Consider the following 16,552-nt stretch of genomic DNA (forward strand, 5'->3'; position numbering starts at 1 on the left):
CTTTACAGCTGAAGAGTAAATGATTGCCATGCCGTCCCACATGTTTGATACCAAAAGAAAATATTCACTGTCAGTTTTGCTTTTTGTGCTCATGTTGACTTCATGAAATATCCAAAAACACTGACGTTCTCCTTTCAGCGCGCGCGGATTACTCGACTTTTCGTCCTCAGTGCGCGTGCGATCGTAAAACTATAGGGAGCCACCTTAAATACTGATTATGTGAAAAGAGTTTGGGGAAATACAACACTAAAATAAGGTGGCATTGTGGGAAGCTTTATTATAACAAAATAGAGAAATTTAGAGAGACCGTGGTAGTGTGAAATTCTTCAGAATGTGCAATGCTCTTATTTACAAACACTATTGAGTACAAGCTGAATAATGCGATAACAGCCAATATCCCTCATTGGTACTGTTCTTGAAAAACATTTGCCAGGAGTTGTAAAATAAGCCCTATTTATGTTCGATTTTAAGTAAACTAGTAATATTAGTGTTTTAATATAAATCACTGACTTAACGCTTTTCTCAGTAGTGTAAAAAAATCCAATTTCATGTTAAACCACACCTGAAAAAAGTAAAAATCGATCTACATTTGTCAGGAACGGGAACGGGAACGATGGTTAAAATTGATGAAAAGAGCATTTCGACATTATTTAGCTATTCGAAGGAAGATATGATTATCAATCTTGTTTGACCATGCAGTCGTAGCCACCTTAATTGCATCCTCCGCAAGGCCTTTCGTTAGTACAATTACGAGACAAAGTCAGTTGGATGAATGATTTACAGTTCCCAGAACTGAATTGTCAGAGAAAAAGATTAATCCTCTTCTAGGTTTTTCTTCCAACTTTTTCCTTTACGGTTCCTCTTGCCTAGAAGATAATAAATTATAAAAGGTGAGTGCCTTTGTTCTTGTTTGTTGTGTCTGTTGACTATTTGATCCTAGCAACTTTGAAGAAAAGTATCCAATGAAGACGCTTATTGAGAATAAGGGGAACCATCCTCGTAAATGGATCAAGAATGTTAAAGGTTAAGTGTCTTTTCTTTGGCTCTTTCAAGTTAAAATACTGTGTATAATATGTAATTATGAATCATAGTTGGCCAGGAAATATGGGATCCGTAGAGTAGGCAGCATAGAGGCTTCGGTGCTTCACAAATTCAACTGTATTCGTTCTCAATTGGTTTCAAATTTTCTGGACTCCTAAACGACACTGGTCTGTATACGAAAAAGATCACCTTCCCTGGTTCCGATTGGTCATTTTTCTTCGAAGTGGCCAAATTCCATGCAGGTCAGAAATGGGTCGAGGGCTTCATTTTGAAATATTTGCAAAGCTCTATTTCAGTGCCCTCCAAACCGTCCACTTAAGTTCTATTCCTGTCTTAACATGTAATTAACGGCCTGTTGAGCTGATCTCTGTATACTGGAATTCAAAATGCTTCATTGTGCCCATACTAGTTCCACTCCTTTCTACAGCTAGAGACAATTTATGTATTTAAAAAGTAATTAGTTTTGCTCTGCTCCACCCCTTTAAATGTTGAGCTTACTGCAAAATTACCCACATGGAATTGTTTTGTGTTGCTACAGCATTGGAAGAGGAGAGGGAGGGCAGCCTATCAAAGAGTTTATGTTTGGTGTTTCCTGGGTTGAGTTTGCAAATTGCTGGAAACGTTATACTTTTAAAACAATCCCAAGTGCGTTTGTCTTTGGAGAAAGCTGCTTTAGGTAGCCTTGCTGATAGCTTCAGTACAAGGCAGGAAAAAAAACACCACTTGCGATTGCCCAGGGCAAGTAAATTTTGCTCTTGGGCTAGTGAAAATGGAAGATTGATAGTCCGGTGGGCAAGTGAAATTAGCCTCAGCAGTCTTGTTAAGGCCGCCGCACACTAGCCGATTTTTTGTCGGCTGACAAAAAATCGGCTAGTGTGCGGCGGCCTTTAGTTGATAAGGAATGAACAAAGCAGACTTATTGGGCAATTAATATTTTAGTAGGGGCAACTGAAAACTGAAATGTACTGGCCCACTGAGCAACAGGATTTCATTGTTTTCCTGCCCTGCAGTACCATTCATTTTCTATTGGTGCCATTTTGTTCAGTTCATTTTTCCACATTTACTTTGATGTAAAAATACCTGTTGTAAGACCTTGGTGTAGGCCATCTACTAACTGCTTGTCAGCACCTAAAACAACAAAGAACTGAGTCAATTTAAATCACTATTACTGTTACTGTTATTAAAAACCATAAAATGTAACCCCTTTACAACGACCACAGAGGAGAAACAAAAATGGGGTCGTATAACATGTGTACCAGGGTAGATTCTAATTATGATAGCAGTACTGATGTGCGTAATGAAATATGCATTTTCCTTTAAATCATGTGACCAACGACTACCTTTTGGAGTCCGAACATCATGCTTTCACTTTGAATAATTTACTTCTTTGATACCATCATCCAAAATGCCTGATGAGCAATTCTAAATTAGGGACAAGAAAAGCGGCAAATAGTAAAGATCAATTCCACTGACGTCATGACGCGCGTTCCAGTACGACTTTCCGGCCTTGCTTTTCCCTCGTGTAAGCCAGCTGTTTTCTCCTCATTTTAACGCTTTTTTCACTGTTTAAACAGCCTAGTTCGAAGATAAAGTATGGAATCATAAAATTCCGTCCAAAATAAATGTTTCTTTGTCATTTCTGCAGAAAATTTAAACGATTTAACCATCTACCGTGAGCGACAGTCGTATTTGTACCGGGCCGAACAGTCGCAGATGACGAGCTCTGTATGTACTGAGCTGAGCTATAACTGTTTTTTGCTGTTCAAAATGTATTTTATTAGGATCAAACTTTTTTTCTTGCTGATTACGTTGTACAAACACCCTGATCCTGCTGTAATCGAGCTTTTTATCAGTATTATTTTGTTTTGTGGTTGAAATTAAGCCTGAGAGGCAAATCTACATAGGTCTCGCAGATGTAAAATGGATGCAGGAGAAAGAAATCCTCGTCATTAATCAAGCCTATGTGGTAGAATAGAATAAATTCCCTGGTTTTGGTGAACGAAGCCATTTTTGTTAAGACTCGTAGAGGCCGCACACGCCGTTGCGCATGCCGTACAGCACAATCTCAATCAAGTCCATCCTTCATTCATTCATGAGCGCGCACTTAAATAAATAACCACGCGTGACACCACGCGTGTTTTCCTGATTTTTTTGACGTCAGCGTGACCAAATAAATGCTAATTTTCTCGCGTTCCCTTGGGTGAATTTTTCTTTAATTTGGCTCAGTTCTAACCACAAACAATGCCAATAAAATACCCTATTTTTGTGAAAATCTCTCAGAGCTAATCTAATATATTTAGAATAATGACAAATTACAGATTATTGGAAAAACCGTCTGAACAACCTTGACTTTTTACCAATTCAAAGTGTCAGGCAGTATCGTTTCCATGATGTGGAGAAGTATGAAACAATTTCACCAAAGGAAAGTATAAATATTAAGGAGTTTAGGTCAAAATGAGGAATACATCTGCCTGTCATTAGATTAGATGTTGCCATGGTAACGGCGTTAATCCAAAAGTTGACAACCAAAACATAAGCCTTATTTTAACAGTACCCATACTGGTAAATCTCTTCGGGTAAAACTTTAAGAGAAATTAGTTAAGTTTCGTTTTCTAACTCGCGCTCTATAGGGAGGGTGTTCGTAATTACCCTAGGGAGCCACCTTAAAAATAACCAATGAAAATGCTTCATGGAGGCTGCTTTTGGTGTTTTTACTTTATGTGCACCACAACATAAATGGTAATTTTGCAATATATTGCTTATTTTGTTGCCTTGTAACGCAGCCTAACCTTAATAAATCAGTAACTGAAAGACTGACTGACTGATTTACTGACTGACTGACTGACTGACTGACTGACTGACTGACTAAATTAATACATTAAGAAATAAATAAATATTATGACAGTTACCTTTTCTAACCAGGGCAGCCTTTGTGAACTCTTCATCCAAAGCCTGTTGATCAGATGTTGATATAACAATCATGAACAAGTACTGTGAAACTAAAACAACTGATATTTTACTAGGCAGAGTTCATACTTAAGTTTTCACTTGTATTAAATGATTCTAAAAACTCATCACATGTGATCAGTCAGTCACATTTGATGAATTTCGCATTCGGATGGTAATATTTACCACTAATTAACCGAGACTGAGGTCTTTACGGGAAAATCTCAAACCGGGACCATGCCGCATTAACCGAGCAATAGAGAGTTTAAGAAAGCCACGACGGCAACGGCAACGTCGCTAAACAAAAGGTTTAATGAGCAGAACAATGACTGTGCACGCGCGTTATGATTCTTGGTACATTTCTTTGCCGTCCCCTGCAAAACAAGAACGTGAAATGGCCAAATTCCGCGTTGTCTGAACAACGTAAACCACAACAGCTAAGGTTTGAAATTTCTATTTCAAATTTATCTCTGTGTCCCAGATTCAGTTTCGTGATACTTTTGACAGTCATAAACAAAGTAAATGACTTAAGAGTATCACGAGATTCGTAGGTAACATATAAATTCATTTTTTAATCGACGTTTTCCTCGGCGTCGTCGTCGTAGCTTCTTAAACTCCCTAATAGCAAAGTCAATACGGCAAGGCCGTGGCTTGAGATTTTTCCTTATGGACTGAATGTTCGAGGTTAATAAGTTGTTTATTATATGGCTTTTTGCTTTAGTTTAGCAGGCCCGTAATCGACCCGTGGGCATTACGGGAGAATAATGCCGTATAATAAGCTAATCAGAGCTCGCATTCTAAAGGCTACAAACACAGGCCATCTAACAAAGCGTTGTATTGTTTTTCCATTTTTTAGAAGAGAAGTTTTCATTCCTTTTCATCCACCTTATTGCCAAATTACATCATTTGATTACAAACTTCTGCAAGGAATTACTTTCCAACATGCCTGTCTGAGCATTTACTTAAACCTTTTGTGTAAAACATTGTGGTAACTGAAAAAACGTCAGTACTGTAGTGCTTTAATACACAGCTAATCCCAATAAACAGATTTACCAATTTGTCCACATCATCCTGGTCCATTCTGGCATTACTGCTGGTACCTAAATATATAGAAATCAACAAAATTGAAACAGAATACTTAGTTGTTTGAGCCACTAGTTGGACATTTGTATAGAATTCTGTATAGTTTCTTTCAGTACCTCTCATTTCAATAAAAATATCATGAAATAAATATTTTAATTTTAATTATTATAACTTAGAGATATATCATTGCCATCAGAAAGTAGCACAGCTATTGCATTTCTAAAGTGCATTTATACTGCCAAATAAAATTTATAATTCATCACCTTCTTCCTTTCCAGTTTTTGGCCCTTTAGACCTATGAGATTCCATTTCTGCAGGTATCAAAGATGAAAAGACCACAGTCAATTATAACCATTTTTCATGGTTTGAACATACAAAGCGTATTACAAAGAGAACTGTTATTTATAGCATTAATTTTGATAGACAGTCAAGTCCTTTTTAGGACATAATTTGCTCTAACTTTGTCACGATAAAAGGGCATAATATTGTTCCAAAAAGGTATTTTCAGTATTTGGCGAACATTCTGAAGTAAAATTTCGTCATCATCAACAACAGTCTCCAAAGGGGTTGATACCTATAAAAACAATAATCTAGAACTTACTTTATTAACATATTACAGAAATTGATTATAAAAAATTCATTAATACTCAATATAATTACTTTTGTGCTCTTGCCTGTAAATATGAAGAATCATGCAACATGCAGGAGTGAAATTTTATAATTTATTTTATTTTACCTGAAAGACCCCTTGGAAAACTATTTTCAAAAATTATGTTTACAAGTCCTGCTGCATTTTTAGTTTTGTGAATTTAAGAAAAGTTCAAAATACCTACAAATGCCCATGTGGGCCCCCAGAAAAATTGTTAAAATCATACATCTTTAACAAGTTAAGGTTGTGTGCATAAATGAAACATTGTGTAGTTACGCCATTTCAACAGTGAATAAACCATCCACTTCCCTGTTCTAGAATATAAAAATTAGGAGTCAATGGGTTAAAGTGAGAAGCTAAATATTACCTTGTCATTTAAAATGGTATCCACAGGAACTGAAGTTCCACTGGCTTCTTCTTCACTCTTTAAAACAACATACAGTGTGTTACAGCATTTTTTTTCTTTATTTATTTATGGATTCTACAAGAAGTGATAATTTAACATGGGCCACGAGCATCTTTGTCAATATTGCTAGCACTTTACATAGGTGATGGAACTGTGTAGCACAAGACTTTAAATTTATTATTTATAATTCTATGAGTCCTGGATTTTTTTTTTTGAGATCAGGTGTAATGTCTCACAATATGGCAAAAGAGAAGGATTAAAAATTAATTTTTAATTGGCAGTACTTTATAAAGACAGACAGCACAGCTGTTAATGGGAACTACATTCTTTTGTTGTTAAGATTATTACTAACTGTTAGTAAGTTATAACTTGATCAATTTTAATTATTTTACCTCTTTGAGGACATCCCCAAAAACTTGATTCTCTGGTTTCTTCATATGCTGAACGAATGTTTGAAAACAAAACAGAAAAAGTGAGTTCTGTACATTGACTTTATTCCCAAGTTGGTATATAGACCACATTTCAAAAAAGCCAAAAAATTATTTCATGGTGTCTGTTATTGTTATCTCAAAAAAGGCTTTAAACATGACAAGGAGGTAAAAACAATGATAATACAAAAACATCAAAGAAAATATATTTTTGACAGATAATGTTATCTAGTAACTTTAACAACACTTCAAACTTATTACTCAGGGGGCTAATGCAGCCACCACCATGACAGAAACACGAATGCCACCAAACAAAAGATTCAATAAGCTGTATAAGGGCTCTGCATCTGAGTTATCAATCTTGGTACATTTCTTAAATCAATCTACATTGTACAAAACAACAACTTGGAATAATAAAATTCTGCATACTGTTTGAGGAAAACGGAATCACTATCAATGGTGAATTTGTAAATTTTCAAGTTGGAATTCAACATGATCATATTTAGTTAGCTATAGACAAAGTGAATGCACGCATGCAGATTGTCATGAGATTATCATTATAGTTGTCCAACACATCACTGTCTTGCCGGTTGCATAACTAATAACAGTCAAATGGAACCAGGGGAACAGTAAATGCTAGTCACAGTGGCAGTCACTCATTGACCTGTGACATCATATATCCTCAGTTCCTAGCCCTGGACACCTTTGGTGTGTTGTTTACTATCACCATCAAAAAATACTGTTAAAAGAATGTCACAAACCTTCTCTATACGCATATACCTTCATCATTGTTGATTAGTATCTCGGTTGAAAAAAGGCGCCTTTGAACGTGCAAGCATCCTGACAACTGTCCTCTTCCTGGCAAAGTCAGTCATCCCACACATCCTCTTCCCAGTGAAAACAAGTGCTTCATCTACAAGTACTTTAAATCCTAAGACATCGCCACACTTCCATTTGGTTAAAGATGTTTTTGGGATAAAGAAATGCTTTGTCTGAAAAAAAAATACAATTACATAGCCAAAATGAGATTGGTTAAACAGTATTAGGCTATAACGAGCAATGTGTCTTACATGTATGTGTGATTAATTCCTGCAGCCTGACTTACATGTAACTCAGGATTGTGTCATTTGTACATTATTTTTCACTCAAGCAAATTATAAGTTATTGCATTTGACATGTTATCCAAAAGTATATAATAAACCAAAACCAAATTAAGCAAGACCTTTTCAGGAACAACGGAACAGCTTTGAACAATCCTGTTGACCACTAGCCGTCATCTCTGCCACTTCCTCCTCATTATAATCAACAGCACTGTCTGCCCTCCCTTCATCTTGATCCAGAAGCTGCATGTGCCTGGGCACTACTTTCTCAGAGAGGAGGCTCTCTACTATATTAAGATAGGCTTCTTTCAATTGGAGTTTCCCTAGTATCTACAAGGAAACAAATTTCAAAATTAAGCTCCCTTGCGGTATTTTATTGATGTCAGTCTAAGGTAAAGCTATTACAAATAATTTGCCAAAAGTACATGTTGTAAGATTTTTTAATTTTCTTACTGTTAATGAATAAACCTCTATGACTCAATTCTTAAATACCATGACCACATCCGTAACATATAACTGTTTCCCAGCTAACAGTCTAGGGAGTTTTGAAACCCAGGTTTCATAAATTTCATTCTATATTACTACCATTGATCTCATTCTTAATCTCCATAGCAATGTATGTCTGCTCAACAAAACTGTCTGTACAAAGATCAAGTCACAATCAAAAATATATAGTCTTGTGTTTGTAGCTCATCTTCATCTGTTGTCAGTGGTTATAGAGAGACTCAATTTTACAAGTACATTTAATTGTTCACAATGACTGCCTACTTTCTTGCACGATCACTGGCTTACATGTATTTTTATCATCAGTAGGAGTACAGACTCACAGCTGACATCATCGTGAACAGTTTCAGCGACATTTAGCATATGATTTTGATTTCTCAATATAGCCAAAAAGTGCATCTAAACAGGATTAACAGATAGCTAGCCTGAAGATCAGCTTGTGAATATAATGAATTCAACTGTGAAGTGAAAGAGATTGGGTAAATTATTGTAGTTTGGCATGAAAATTTACCGCAATACAGTAGAACCCTTTTTTTGCTGTGTTCGAGTATTTGATGAAAACAAACTAAACTTGGGAATAATTCAGTATGTTTTCAGGAATTTCCCAGTGGAATAAAGGCCGTGATTCTATGGATCATTTTGGCTTAATTCAATTTAGCTTTTAACCGGTGTTTTCCTCTAGTGAAGCCTCCATTTGACAATTTTGGATTTTGTTAACAGTGAAACCTGTATTAGGCAGACCCCATATTAAGCAGACACCCTCTTTTAAGTGGACACCAGCTTTAATAAGTCCCAAAATTTTTTCCCCACATTTACAGTTACTGTAATTAAAAATCAACCGGCATTCAGCAGACACCTCTTAATTAAACAGATGCAGACACCAATATTAAGACATTTTGTTGCACAAAACCTACAGTAAGCGGACACTTAAAGGGCTCATTTTACTTCTAAAGGTTCAGCTGAGACTCCTGTACATTGTTCAGCAATATCGTTTTTAAGCTGAGTGATTATTCCAGATTGATGCAGTGATCAACTGGACATTGTGCTATGAGCAGTCTTAGCTATTCTTTGATGTTACATGCTAAGCTGTGTTACAAAACGGTTAATAATTGACTATTATTGCACAACATACTAGAACCTGTTTTGAGCTGACAGCCTGTGTTAAGCAGACACTAGTAAGGGTGTCTGCCTAGCAATCACTAGAAGGGTGTCTGCCTAATACAGGTTTCACTGTAATGAAAATAAAAAGCACAGCAAGTAGATTCTTATGCATCTGTGTTCTTATTGATGATAAATTTGGTCATAAATATTACATTGTCAAAGTTGTATGGATGAAGGCAAGTGGATCTGCAGACTACTTTGACAATGAACTTTATGATGCAATTTACCATTAATAAGAGGACAGATACTTAAAAAACCAGTGTCAATTTGTTAAATTTCACAACTTTTATAAGACCCACATTCATAAATATCACATATTTTTAAAAGTATGGTATGGATTCACATACTTTGCCCTGGCATGGAAACCAGAATTCAAATAACTTCCACTTCTATAATATTACTGACATTTTGATAACACAGACAATAAACTCTACTCCTTAGGTTCAACTAAATTGAAAATTGAAGTACAGATCAAACTCTGAAAAAAAAAAGGAAATTTCTCTTACTGATTCTCTAAAGTATTTTCAGAGAACCGAAAACAAAATCAAGATTGTCAGAATTTTGTTGCATTACCTGTCTATATACTTACCTTTCCAGTTGCAAACAAAACAAGAGCATAATTCATTTGGCTCCTCATATCCAGTCTTGTTTCTCCCATGATGTTACATACATCTCTTTAAAAAGGTCATCTTCTCTCATTGTTGCAAAGGAGGATCCCAGCTCTATCAGTGTCCCTACACTGAGAAATGTCCTTTCAAGGACTGGCTGTAATTCAGCTTTTAAACTAAGGCAGTGTTCCAACCTTTGTTTCCCACCAACTTTACTGATAGGAATAACTGCTATTCTTGAAAAAACCCTGGAATGCACATTTCAAAAAGAAACAATCAATTACAAGTACAAAATACTTGATGCACTACACCTGAAACTGAGAATGCAATTCTCTTGGAATGATGGTTACCTATATGCAAAACCGTGTAATTGATAAACTGGTAAATAATTATCCATGTTGCAGTTATGCAACTTTAACATACTAATAACAAAACTTGTAATTATATATACAAATTTATACCAAAAAATATCTTACCGTATTCATCTATACAGGTGATACTCTGAATCTGCACAGACAAGCAGTGGTGATTAAATTTTTTTCAAAATGAAATGATTTAGAAAAAGAGGAACAAACATTCCATCCTGTGCAAAATCATAATAATAACAATCACATTCTAACTGGCTGCAGTACTACTACAGTGCAGCTCAGATATATCCGAACCAAAAAATACACGTAATTCGCGTCAGCCCAATACGCGTATGTGCGTATACATACATATATACGCACATATGCGTATGCATATACACATAATTATACAGTATATACGCATATGCCTGATTAGTACATGTATGTATGAGCTAACCTATTGTTTTTTTTCTTTTCTTAACAGGTCATTGTTGTTTTCAATGGCTTGACAGCTTGCCCCAGAGCAAGAAAGAGTTTTCTTTATTTTGAACACATGTATACAGTATATGCACATATGCCTTCAGACGACTTATTAGCAAAATGTAAGCTGAAACTAACATTTTGCAATTGGGCACTTGACACAAAATTAACTGACTGAATATTAATTAAAAGAGAGAGTATTTTGCCGTTAAATCATAAATTTACTGTTTTTTTTGTCAAATAGAACCGGGGATACACACTTCAGCAATTTCATCTTCATGGAGCAAACACAACCGAAAGATAACATTTTTTTGACGCAAAGTGAACAAGGGTCCAAGCAAGCAACTTGGAGACATGTGCTGAAACACCCAACTTTTCCTTGAAGAAAATTAAAAATAACAAAATGTGAGCAGCGCACCATAAAAACTTCGAGTATTTTATGATTTGAATGAACGGTTTGTGTCAGATACATGTACATGTATAATGGGAGATATCATTTTTCCACAAGGTCTTCGGAATACTTCAAAGTAGCCTTCAAACAGTAAACATCTCGCAAGCGACTTGCCGACGCATGCTGAAACACAGAACTTTTCCCTGAAGAAAAAAAATAACTAGATGTGAGCAGCATGCCATAGCAACTTTGGTAAACAATTCTTTGGCTAAAGAAGGATTATTTCACAGTTTAAATGAACCAGAGATATCATTTTTTCAAAAAGGATCCTCAGAACGGTTCAGACAATAAACATTTTGCAAATGACTTGCCAATGCGTGTCGAAACACAGAACTTTTTCTTGCAGAAAAAATAACTAAACATGAGCAGCGCATCAGAGAAACTTGGATAAACAATTTTTTCGTCAAGGAAAGAGTATTTTACCATTTGAATAAATGATCTGTGTCAAATATAACCAGAGATTTTATTTTTTTGACTAGGATCTTCAGAACGCTTAATTCAGACAAAGAAACATTTGCAAACAACTTGCCGACACGTGCTGAAACATAGATCTTTACTTGTAAAAACATAGAGTTCACGTGTTAAAATAGGGAGTTCAAGAGACTGCTTCAATTTTCTTCCCATTTTTGGTAGCTAAAGATCAAGCAAGTGTTAATAAACGGTAGTTTGTCAGCGAATTTGCAAAGTGATTGAAAACTCAAAATATAATAGCTTTCATTGATTGGCACAATGTTTTAACAATATGCAAATTTCGCTTTGAAGCATTTTCATTCCCAGAAATATAATGTCCTTTGTTTGACTAACAATGCTTCACATAAAGAACAAGGGCACCCAACGGAATATTTCGGTAAAATATCTGTTCGGATGGAAGGTTGCCTAAGAATTTCGAAATTTTTTTCCCAGCGACGCTCTAGACTTCTCAAATTTTTTCGGAAAACCATAAAGTTTCCCTAGAATTTTCGGAATTGATGTGCTCACTTTTATCATGTCCCATAATTTTCGGACGGTTTTGTTTGTTCTCTAAAATTTTCGTTTGGCTTAATTATTCCAAAAGCTGCTAAAAGTTTCGGTGAGCATTAGAGGTAATCAGGAATGTACGTGAACCTAATGAAAGATAAAGGCAATTGAGGTGATTGAGCTCGGCATTAGCCTACTTATCAGATTATTGGAGAAGTTATTTTTGTGGTCAGAGCATCTAAAACGATCAAATTATTCGGTTTTGACCGTAAAAAGATTCCTACGCCAACAACAATCCCTTGATCGGTTCAGAAACGCTCGTAAACCTACAAGAAAAGGTGTTTGTCCTTGTACAGTATATGCAGTGTTTCGTCACCAAATGTGAGATCAGAACGGAGATATAAAGAAAAGCCTATGTTTTCAGCTTTGCTTCTTTCTAAATGCCAGCAGTGCGTGCCTATTATGTACTATCACTTCTCCTTCCTCGCCACGTTAAAGAAAGCCATATATGCAGGATTCATCTCTGCTTCGTTTGTTTGACCCTGTTTACACCTATTATTTGTCAGCTCTCCAAAAACCTTCATTTTTTTAAGCCCTGAATTTGATTGAAGACCGGGATTTCATTAGCTTGTTCAATAAACAGATGGCTGTCTAGCTTGCTCCAGTTTCAGAGTTTGTGGAAGCCAGTTAGCCGTCATGTCAGCGTGTGTCCTGATTTTAACTTGCGCAAGCTTCTATTCCCATTTTTTCGCGCTTTAACTTTTTAGTTTATCGTATCTATAACAAAAATCTCGATCGTGATTGGTTTTCAGCGCGCCTATTTGTCACGTAATCCGCGCGCGATCACGTGGGTGTCCAATTACAGGTATCCAATTTGAACTTTTGTCGCTGGATACCTGTAATTGGACACCCACGTGACTCGCGCGTAAATTACGCGCAATTTAATGGCTTCCTTCGCACTGTTTCTTACAGTTCTCAAAATTTCTGAAAAGCGTACAGACGTTTTCGCTCAAAAGAATTTCTCAAAAAGACATTTTTAATCCCAAAATTTCTTATAGATACGATTAATTAGTAATTGGACCTCGTGTCGTACAATTCAGGGAGTAATCGTGTTCGTAATTTCAAATCGGCATCGCGCTTCGCGCTCGTCAGATTTTGAAATTACTCGCGCGATTACTCCCTGAATTGCACTCCACTCGGTCCAATTACTATTACTTCTCGGGCGATAATGGCGCGGCGACGTTATTTTATCGCGCGATAAAATTGAAAGACGTGTCCTTTATAGGGCACTGTGAAACTGACTTACAGCAGTCAATAGTGCTTTCGTAAATAAAACCACGCATAGAAACGCGGGAAATTCGGCCAATTTAGCGGTTTTCGGCTCAACTTCAAGGTGGATTACATTGTAATGCAAATGACAAAAGTTCAAGTATATGTGAAAAGAACAGTTCAAAGGGTAGTTGATAAATTTTACTTGAATTTGTCAAAAGGTGCGCAATTTTGTAGTTTCTCGTTTAAATTGTTTGTTCACAGATTTCCATCCAAGTTTTCGACGAAGACTGGTGGTTTTTCGACCAGTTATCGTTGGTGGTCAAGTTTTGAGCTAAAATAGACAATTTAGCCATACAATGCTATTTATTCATTTCTCCCAAGTGGGTTTTTGAGAACTAACTATACAGCAATATACGACTTGAATTTATACGAAAAATTAAAATTACAACAAGGTATTAAGGTATATATATAATATGTATTGGATCTGAAAAATAGCAGGAAAACCCTAACGTGTGCAATGAGAACACACAGAGGTCCAAAATATAGTGTGTATATATAGTATGCACTATTTTATGTCTGGATGAAAATGCTAGATTTTAATGATTGAAGGCTAATTAAACATACAGTAGAACCCCCATTTTCCCCGAGAGGGGCTGTTTAAGAGGGGTTGAACCGTACTTTCTAACCCTAAAAACTGCTAAGGGTACAACAATAGTGTTTACACCAGGTTATAAGACAACGCGGATAAAACCAATGGACCTGAACGTATTCCATGGGGTTAGCAATAGTCTGGCTAGTAGTATCCTGATGTTGTAAGGGCCCATTAACCGATTTGCTAAGGTCAGCCTAAGCACGGAAAATTTGAACAATTCAAAAGCTTTCACATTCGGTGACATTTATATATTTTTTTTCTTAGTGTTTAACACAATTCAAAGTAACAAAGTGACAAAGTACAAACCAAAACAAACTAAACGAAAAACAGAAAAACAAGCACAAAAGAGAAATCTTAATCACCTCCGTGGGGCTTTCGTGAGCTTCGTTTGACCTTATCGAGCTGCTGGTAGTGTAGACTGCGTACGCGCTGATAGAGTAACTTCCGATAGATATCGTGGGGACTTTAAATGCTAAGGGAAATGCTGTTTCCATTAAAAACAGCTCTTTTTGACGAGTTACGAATTAAACCAACGTTGGAAACAAAAAAATCATACTTTTTTTCCCGTAAATTACGAAGTTTTCAATATTTTGAAATTCTCTCAAAATCTGACCTTTTAGAAATGAAGCAAAATCTATGCATAGCGTAATATAGATTTAGGTTAGAATACTGAATCAAGGTATAAATCCCCACGAGGTAATATGCTTGGGTGACTTTACATTTTTTCAGATTGAGTCACATGACCATGCGCGTGGCCTGATGACTTCAACACTTGTGTAACTGATGATGGTTAAGATAAAGTACATGAAATAACCCTGAACTATGTACAAATGACAAGGTTATAAGAAAATAAATTTTCCTCAGCAACGGCTTAAAAAGATAAGTTAATGGGCCCTTAAAGTTGTAGTGATGCAAGTTATCACTCTAAAAGATATACCAGTTACCGCAAAGTGCCTACAAAACAACTCAACTTTTGTCTTCTAGGAATTAATAAGAACAGAACATATACGCACATTTCTTAATTTAAAGTCGTTACGAAATCTAACTGAAAACAGTAACTTATGATTCTTAGTTTAGGCAGATTTGGTCCGTCAAATCAAAGGCCCCAGTAGTTTCGTATACATAATACTACAACTTGCTGCTTATCGCTGCCACGTAAAAAATCACAAATACCCTTCGACCTTCACACTTTCTTCGCTTCTCGGGCAACTACAGGAACATTCTATTGTTTAAATAGAGTGTGGTCTATTGCTTAATTATTCAAACTCTTTTTCACTTACTGGATACTTCATCCATAATAGTATTTTTAACTATCTTACGGAGGGAGAGAATGTCTCGGTGGGAGAAGTTTGGCTTCCATGTAGACCACTGTAAGTCTCTGTTGACGAATTCCAAGAACTGTTCGAAACATTTCATTACGTATAAACCACAGTCTTTGTCGTTTGGCTGTTGAGGGACTGTAGGATAGCTGACCTCTTCCACCTCCAGGGTCTTTTTTCCACCTTGTGGTGGTCTACCTGACCACACGTCTTTAAGGTATCTAACTATCCTACGTTCAACAGTTTTTTGCTCCTTGTGTAGGGAATCGAGTATCATCAGCCTGATGCTGGAATCTATCCTGACGATTACCAAAATCCAATGGCGACTATTACACACGGGAATTACTAGATACTTCTTGGAGAAAATGTCTGTATTTTTTGTCCATTTCATTAACGCCTGTGGGTTGAATTGCGATAATTTCTTATAGAAACAGGAATTATATAGATATAACATCTTCTTTAAATCGCAATGTAGCTGATTTTCAGCGGCGTGGAGCAAATAAAAATCCAGAACGTCATCATTCATTTCTTGGTCTTTCTCGAGGCACACCGTAAAGCAACTGTGCACATCTACACTTCCAAAGCTGGTTTGATACGATAACAGACTGGACACAGGAAGAATGAGGACATCGTCACTTTCTGCTGACTTTCGTTCTTTGATGTTCAAGACGAGTGCTTCAAATGTTAGATCATCTATGGTGAGACTTCTTTGAGAGGTTGCAGCCTCAACGAAGGATCTTATGTAATAGATAAGGGCATTAAAGTTGTCAAATTTAAGCACCACTGAAGACCCCTTTTCATCTACCATTCCTCTCGAATTTCTTGCATGAGAATCTATGACATGCCATGTGGAATAGCTTGGTGCACAGGCAATAGTGTAGTCTAAAATTCGTAACAATAATCCAGTTGCTTTCTCTTTTTGACATTTTTCAAAGATGTCCTCTAAACTAGCGAAGTCATCATCGTCTGAGGTAGTGTCCCTTTTATCAATTGTCCCACCTACTATTTCTCTCTCTGTAAAAAACTGAAAACGGAAACATTGCAAGTCTTTAGGAAGTTCATCAAGAGCTAACTTAAGTCCACCGCTTGCGGATTTTCCAATGTAGCAAAGCTGGTTGAAATGTACTTTGTCTCCTGTGAGTAGGACT

At 36.4% G+C, this 16,552-nt stretch overlaps 2 protein-coding genes across 5 annotated transcripts; both read right to left on the minus strand.

Moving 5' to 3' along the window:
• Positions 1-826: 826 nt before the first annotated feature.
• Positions 827-10,372, minus strand: LOC149095523 (uncharacterized). Of its 4 annotated transcripts, XM_089281920.1 has the most exons (10): positions 9,908-10,372; positions 7,776-7,983; positions 7,334-7,545; positions 6,518-6,565; positions 6,087-6,143; positions 5,334-5,381; positions 5,041-5,087; positions 3,951-3,993; positions 2,122-2,169; positions 827-866 (listed from the first exon to the last, which is right to left on the minus strand). In XM_089281920.1, exons 3-9 carry the CDS (start codon positions 7,340-7,342, stop codon positions 2,152-2,154), a joined length of 270 nt encoding a protein of 89 aa, XP_089138046.1. In that variant the 5' UTR covers positions 7,343-7,545; positions 7,776-7,983; positions 9,908-10,372; the 3' UTR covers positions 827-866; positions 2,122-2,151. The 4 variants fall into 4 exon arrangements, with proteins under 4 accessions (XP_089138046.1, XP_089138044.1, XP_089138043.1 ...); XM_089281918.1 differs by lacking the exons at positions 5,334-5,381; positions 7,334-7,545; positions 7,776-7,983; positions 9,908-10,372 and having other exon boundaries at positions 6,518-6,781; XM_089281917.1 differs by lacking the exons at positions 827-866; positions 2,122-2,169; positions 7,334-7,545; positions 7,776-7,983; positions 9,908-10,372 and having other exon boundaries at positions 3,912-3,993; positions 6,518-6,781.
• A 4,853-nt stretch (positions 10,373-15,225) lies between these two features.
• On the minus strand, positions 15,226-16,212 carry LOC110052320 (uncharacterized). The gene has a single exon (XM_020758434.2). It carries the CDS (start codon positions 16,210-16,212, stop codon positions 15,358-15,360), a length of 855 nt encoding a protein of 284 aa, XP_020614093.2. The 3' UTR covers positions 15,226-15,357.
• Positions 16,213-16,552: the final 340 nt, after the last annotated feature.

This window comes from Orbicella faveolata, unplaced genomic scaffold (genome assembly GCF_042242905.1).
Source record: "Orbicella faveolata isolate gen_17 unplaced genomic scaffold, um_ofav_v1 contig_50, whole genome shotgun sequence".
Classification (NCBI taxonomy): Eukaryota; Metazoa; Cnidaria; class Anthozoa; order Scleractinia; family Merulinidae; genus Orbicella; species Orbicella faveolata.